The 7537-nt window shown below is 41.5% G+C and overlaps 1 protein-coding gene across 2 annotated transcripts in view; it reads right to left on the bottom strand.

Moving 5' to 3' along the window:
- Positions 1-4512: 4512 nt before the first annotated feature.
- LOC147618411 (polygalacturonase At1g48100-like) overlaps positions 4513-7537 on the bottom strand; it is a 7021-nt gene continuing 3996 nt past the window's right edge. For both annotated transcript variants that reach the window (XM_086774850.1, XM_086774849.1), the window contains exon 8: positions 4513-6134. Coding sequence is in view for 1 of the 2 variants with exons in the window: in XM_086774849.1 (XP_086630975.1) it covers positions 5730-6134 (405 nt within the window). In the remaining variant the exon portion in view is untranslated. The remainder of the gene's footprint in view (positions 6135-7537) is intronic.

The following is a 7537-nucleotide window of genomic DNA, read 5'->3' on the forward strand; positions in this document are numbered from 1 at the left end:
AAGCATCAGGGATGGACTGATAGAAATGGTTCCTCTTAATGCTGTGACTAGAATGCAAAATAGGAGGAGAACCACTAGTGGCTCATGAAGCTGGACAAGCTTTAGCTTCCCATAGCCAAATGGTACAGAGACTAGCATGGGGCCTACCTATAATGAAGTCTTAGAACATGCTAGATTCACCCTAAAACTAGAAGACAAAGTTCCAAGAAAATAGGACAAGGGGAAGACCACATGATAGTTTAAGAGGGATCAACTACCAACGTGTCTTCATACTTTGTCTTCCATATGTTGAGCTTTGGTCCTCTTGACTGCGCTAGCATGGCCTCCAATTCTTATATGGGTTCTTTTTCAAGTGTATCGAGGCCTAACACATTAACCACTCGATTATTCTACCTGTGGTGGTTGTGGTGCCGGTGGTATTGGTGGAATCGCAGCTGCTGCCTGTTGTGGTGGAGGCACACCTCTCAGAAGCGGTTAAGGTGGTCGACGCACTGGGTACATACCTCCTTGAGGTCTACATCCCATGCCCTGGTTCATTACAATTATAGCAAATGAACTCTTGTGCTTACTTTCTTGGTCCTCTTCTAGCCTCTTGTGGTGCTTGTGATCTAGGGTTTTGCATCAAGTTGGGGTTTAAGCTTTTCAATTGTTGAGTTAATTTATGGAGAAGCTCATGTTGTGAGGTTTCAATAGGTGGTGGTGGTGGTGCTCCTAAGGCCATTGATGTTCTTGGTGCTAAGTTAAGTGTTGGAGCCTTAGAAGTGTCTTCCTCTCTCCTTCCCATGCCCAAGTCCAATCTAGGCCTATGTGCATGATATCTCAACTTTTTATCTTTTTCCCTAGCCACCCTAAGTGCCTCTTCAAAATTAGTAGGAAACTTAGATTCTACCTTGCCCCTTAAAGGAGGAAATAAACTAGTAACAAACCTATCCCTCTCAAAAATTTGGTGTTGTGCTTTCAGGTGGAAGAGAGGCACTTCATCTAGTCCACAAATCTTGAAACTTAGTTCCATACCTTTGAAAATCTTGGAGAGGCTCCTGTTGATGTAGGAGAAATTGCTACCATAATCCTTTTAGAGTATCTCCTTTTCCATATTTTTGTAGGAATGCTTGTTGGCAGAGGATCTCCCATCCATCCTTGTTGGTAGCCTGCGGAAGGGTGTCATACCAAGTTCTAGCTTACTCTTTTAGAACAAGGGGGAAAGCCCTAACCTTTCCATATTTTTGTAGGAATGCTTGTTGGCAGAGGATCTCCCATCCATCCTTGTTGGTAGCCTGCGGAAGGGTGTCATACCAAGTTCTAGCTTACTCTTTTAGAACAAGGGGGAAAGCCCTAACCTTAATGTCCTCAATGTCTCTCCAAGAAAATCTCCAAATCATCCAGGAATTCTAGTGCATCTTCATTGGGTTTTCCATGGAAATTTGGGAAGGGGATAGCCAGTGAGGTGAATTTTGGAAAGATGAAGAAGGATAAGAAACAAGATGTGGAAAAAAACTTTTAGGACATCAAGATGAATCGAGACACATCAAATGTGAGCTCATTGAGGAGGGGAAAAATGAAAGGTGCAGGTGATGTATTGATTTCTACCAACCTCTCTACTCCAAAGAGAAATACAAGGTGCAAGTGATGCATTGATTCCTGCCAACCGCTCTGCCCCAAAGAGAAATGCAAGGTGTTGGTGGAAATTGGCTTTGTGGCTTAGAACCACATGAATTGATAGGGTTGGAATAGATTGATAAGGATGATTTGGCCTAATTGGCAAATTAGGGCGGTTCATCGCGTTGAGATGGGACTAATTGATAGAGCAATTGCAAACTGAAGGGGTTTGGAGGATAGTCCTTAGTGGGGGCACCAATTTATGAGGGGAATTTTCTTGAAAGGTGGCCTCTATCATCTCCCAAGAGAACCACACTCACAAAGACAAACACTAGAGAATTCTTGATCTTAAAAAGAAGCATACTGGAAGAACCAAAACAAAGGCATCCACTTCACACACACACACACACACACACACACACACACACACACACACACACACACACACACACACACACACACACACACAAAATCAACTCAACAATGGAAACCAAGTGGAGGTAGACCCAATCTTGCTTATTAATGTTTGAAGGCAAAGTACATAGAGAGGGAGATTTGTGGGCTATACACTAATCACACATGGATGAGTTACACACACCTAAAATGGCATTGGGTAGGAACCACATGGAGGAGAAAACACCCCCAAGGCACTAGCACATGGGTTGATAAGTAGAGATTTTTAGAGAGCTAGGGTGAGGGAGTGAGCATGGGGAGAAGACTAAGGTCTTTATGATGGCATGGGGAAAAGACTAAGGACTTTATGATGGCATGAGTGTTGGGAAGAAGGAGGTTAACGTAAGCTTGAGGGCTAAGGAGGAAAGAAGAAAGATGTGTTTCTTGATGGTGATAGATGCCCCCTTTTTATAGGGGGAGGGGGACTCCCTTAGCAAAGATATAAGCGATGTGAAAGTGGTTTGATGAAAAGGTTGTAATTGGACCAGGTCTTATATGTTGCTAGGTCCAAGGTGGTGGAGGAAGATTCCAAAAGATATTACAATTTTTCATTTGAGCTAAGGTTTTCAAAGGTCATATTAAATAGGTGTGGGGTAAAAACATTACAAAATGGGGAGTGTGTTTGTGGGTAAGAGAAGAAGTGAGGAAGAGATTTGAGCAAGCTGTCTAGAATTTTTGCAAGCCAATGATTTGGATTAACTTTTTGTGTATAGCTTGGATTGAGAAGCTTTAAAAAGCAAAGTTGAATTTCGGCCATATGACCAAACCTTCCACATATAAAGCATGCCCCAGGAAAGGTGCTAAACTTAAGCCCAATTTTCGTGATCCCTTCCCTCCTAATTCCACTTTAACCACCTTAGAGGTTTTAAAAAATGTATCCTAGATGATGCAAACATTATTAGACACCCTTCCTACTAAAGAAAGTTTAATTGGAATGTATAGACCAAGGCCAATTTGACTTGAAATATCACCTATAGTAGGCCAGGAGGGAACCCTACTATTTCTACTCACGTAGGGAATTCATGTAGAAGGCTTTAATTAACATCAACAACGGGTCACAAGGAATCACATGCATAAAGTTCTGGCCCATGAAGAGAGGCACCGTCCTTTGATTTTCAAATTTTGGACATTATAAAGTAAATTGTAATAGTAAAAAGCCTTGCTCAAATTTTTTAAATTCCTTTGAGAAAAATGTAAAAGAAGTATTCAAAATATTTGCTTATGGTTAAAGAAACTCCTTGTGATGATTAAAAAGTATAGTTTAATCAATTATAATGTTCTTGTGAAGGATTAAAAAGTATAGTTTAACCATTATGCTATGCTATAATTCTATTAAATTGAACTTTTTACATGGAAAAAAAATATATGGTTTGACAATCTTGTTTGGTCAATGTAACATGTATCTTCTTGAAGAACACTTTTAGGATTTTACTATTGCTAAAAACTTGGGAGTTATACCTTTTTATAGCCATTTTTTCTAAAGTTTACTTCAAAAAATCCACTTACTAGGATTTAATTATAAAGTATAGGTAATTATATGGTAGTGATTTAACAACATATGAATTATTTGATGTTTTTAAACTTAGTTTTTAGAATCAAGCATGGAGTTGCACATAATAAATAGAATTGAAAAGATTATAGAAAGTTTTCTGAAAATCAAGTACGGAGTTGTACATAGTAAATAGAATTGAATCTAAAAGATTATAAACGGTGAGTTGGTGTTTTTAAGAAATTATCAAATTTTTTACCATTTGCAACTTATTCAAGGACTTGTTAGTATGAGAGAGAGAGAGAGAGAGAGAGAGAGAGAGAGAGAGAGAGAGAGAGAGAGACATAAGTATAGGAGGATTGAGACAAATGGATGCACACACACACACACACACACACACACGCACACAATGGGTGTGGGTGTGGGTGTGTGTGTGTGTGTGTGAGTGTCTTGTGAGTGTGGTGTGGGTCTATGTGTGTGAGTTTGTTGTTCTATGCATGCGTGTAGGTGTGTGTGTGTGTGTGTGAGTTTGTTGGTCTATGCATGTGTGTAGGGGTGTGTGTGTGTGTGTGTGAGAGAGAGAGAGAGAGAGAGAGAGAGAGAGAGAGAGAGAGAGAGAGACAGAGAGCTCACATGATGTACACACCTTTATATGTGCATGTGCATACATATGTGTTCGTTGGTTCGTTTATTGATAGAATTATAGTTGGATTATTACAAGTAAATGTGGGGATTTGGAACTTACATAAACTTGATTCATGGTGTCTTTCAGCTGTATATTTGATATTGATGTTGAATTGAAAAGTTTTTAAATTTATGGTGCACATTGATACAATAAAGCTTACCTAAAAATAAACATTAATCCAAACCCTTTGAGAAAAGACACGGTTTAAATACATTTCTCTCTCTCTCTCTCTCTCTCTCTCTCTCTCTCTCTTCATAGGAAAACAAACGGGCAAAAACAACATAGCATGTTTAGATCAAACAAAATATGATTTATCATAGCAAAAATGCACATTACAAGACATAACTTAAAAAGAAATGTGGTGATGGGAATTGGAACTGAGCCAAGAAAAGGGACACAACTTCTATATCCTACGCAGTGAATCAAAGACTTGATTCATGCAGCGCTTAGTGAATGGTATAATAGATCAAAAAGAATGAAAAGGTCCCAAAGATGAAGTTTATTCTAGGTTAGAGATAGGAGTCAAGTATTGCACTTACTTGTAGGTGGCCATGAGCACTTTTGTAGGTTATTGATATGTGCATTGCAATACTTGTAGGTGGCCATGAACACTTTTGTAGGTTATTGATATGTGCATGTGTGTGAGCGTGCATAAGTATGAGAGAGAGAGAGAGTGTGTGTGTGTGTATATGGGTATGTGTGTGTGTGTGTGTGTGAGAGAGAGAGAGAGAGAGAGAGAGAGAGAGAGAGAGAGAGAGAGTATATGCATATGTGTGTGTGTGAGAGTGAATATGTGTGCGCAAGGGAGAGAGAATGTGTGAGAGAGAGAGAATGTGTGTGTGTGAGAGAGAGAGAGAGAGAGAGAGAGAGAGAGAGAGAGAGAGAGAGAGAATATGTGTGTGTGTGAGAGACGGAGACGGAGTTGCTTAACGTCGACTTAGAGGGTTATACACCCAATCGATGGAGAGACTTGAACCCAGGTGGGTTCATGTCATCCCAAAGGTAATTCCACTAGCCAATCTAAAGAGAGAGAGAGAGAGAGAGAGAGAGAGAGGGGGGGTGGGAGAGAATTTTTCAAAAAAAAGTGCGAGAGAGAGAGAGAGAGGAGGAGATAGAATTTTACTAAAAAAAAGTGAGAGAGAGAGAGTGTGCACAAGCGCGCGTGTGTGTGTATGTGTGTGTGAGAGTGAGAGAGAGAGACCACATGATAATGTGTGTTTGTGAGTGAGAGAGAGACTGTGTGTGTGGGACAGAGAGAGTGAGTGCGTGTGTATGTGTGTGAGAGAGAGACTCTGTGAGAGTGAGTGCGCGCGTGAGAGAGAGAGAGAGAGAGGGAGAGAGACACACTGTGAGAGGGAGATTGAGTGTGAGAGGGGGGGAGAGAGAGAGAGATTGAGTGTGAGAGGGGGGGAGAGACACACTGTGAGAGGGAGATTGAGTGTGAGAGGGGGGGGGGAGAGAGAGAGAGAGAGAGAGAGAGAGAGAGAGAGAGAACCTTGTTATTTTTTAGCAAGCATCCTGGGAGGAGGATTGCTTGAGGGCCTTGGGGGAGAGAGGGGGAGGGCCTGTTTGGAGGCAATGGAGGGGGGGGATGGTGGGCATTTGGGAGGAGCCGTAGGTGTTCCAGCAGAAGGGCTCATCCACAAAGAAACCACGCTGGGGGAGGAGCTCCACCTGGGCCACAGTGATGGCAGTGCAGGGGACGGTGTCGCTGCACGCGAAGTGCAGAGGGCTGCTCTTGCTATAGGTACCCCTTATGTTGCGGTAGGTCACCCCGGACACGTGCACAGCCGAGCTCTGGTTCTTGCACTTGCCCGCATCGCAGTAGAACTGATCTATTATAATTGGATTGCTTATGTTCACCACATTCACATTGCTATACGTTATGCCCTTCACTGCCCCCGAGCCTCCCTGCACACACACACACGCACACAATCAACCAACCCAAGACTTAGCCTGTGCTGTGTGTACACACTTCCTTACCCCCATACATACACAATAACCAACCCAACACTTGGGCTGTGTACACACTTCCTTTTCATGGGCACAACCCATACACTTTCTTTTGATAAGCGGGAGAAATGGGTTATATGGGGGCACACACTTCCTGTAACTCGTGGGTGTGTGGTCTCGTGAATAGCCAATTTGGTCGAAATGAGCGATGAATGGGGATACACACTTCCTTTTGATGGTGGACGATGGAATTGGTGTGATGGTGGACGGGAAATTTGGTCGAAAATGGGCGATGGACGGTATACACACTTCCTTTTGATGGTGGGCGATGGTGGATGAGCAATCTATTCAAAATCAATGATGGACATGCATACACCATTCCTTTTAATGATGAGAGGTGGAAATGGGCGATGGACAAGATTGCCTGATGATGGAAAATGGGTAATGCAAAGTGTTTGTCTTTTCTATTTCCTTCCAAATTGTGTAAAAACACCCTTAGTTTTATTGCTTTATTAATATTCAATGAATAAACCAAGCCATCGTTTATGTGTCAATGTACAAACCAAGTCAGTTTTGGTGTGGAAACGCGTATGTTTCATCAAGATTTAGAAGACTCAGGGCCTTTACACATCTTGTGGGCCTATCTCTACATGGCAATTGTTGTTTTTGAATGTAGATGTATGTCAAGACCTATAGAATCCAATTACGTCCCACAACTCCAAGACAATCAAATTTACAACATTTATGTCTTGCCACGAAATGTAGAATCTAGATGCATTCAAGTCATTGTTTAAGACAATCATATATCTACATACTTGTGGGTGCTACCTTGCTTGTGAATGTTAGACTTGCTATAGACCCGTATTGAAAATCACTATGTGGATTTTGTACAAATGACATGTTCAATGGTTACGTGGTTTCTTTCCAACATAACAATGCCATGTTGGAACCTACATGTCGTGGGCATGCTGACACATCATGGATGATGGGAGCATGTAAAATTTGGAGTTGGGAGGCTGAATCTGGTAAATGAAGTGCCTAGCTATTACATTTGTCATCAATATGTATTATTACATTATTCATTTGTTTTTCTCTTCTCAAACAATGTGATGAATATATTCCTCCTTGTAATTTCTCATGATTCAAATTAAAACAAGGAGGAATGGACTCATGGGGGGAAGGCACTTTATCAACATGCATTATTAGATTATTCATTTGTTTTTCTCTTCTTAAACAATCCCCCCTAGCATGAATCCATTCCTCATTAGTTTATTTAAATCATAATAAATAGGGGGTGGGGACCGGGGTCACAGCCTGGTGGTTAAGAAGTAGGGAAAGGCCTAGCGTTGGCTCCCCATCTT

Source organism: Cibotium barometz, chromosome 35 (genome assembly GCF_041138505.1).
Source record: "Cibotium barometz isolate CiBa-2024 chromosome 35, ASM4113850v1, whole genome shotgun sequence".
Classification (NCBI taxonomy): Eukaryota; Viridiplantae; Streptophyta; class Polypodiopsida; order Cyatheales; family Cibotiaceae; genus Cibotium; species Cibotium barometz.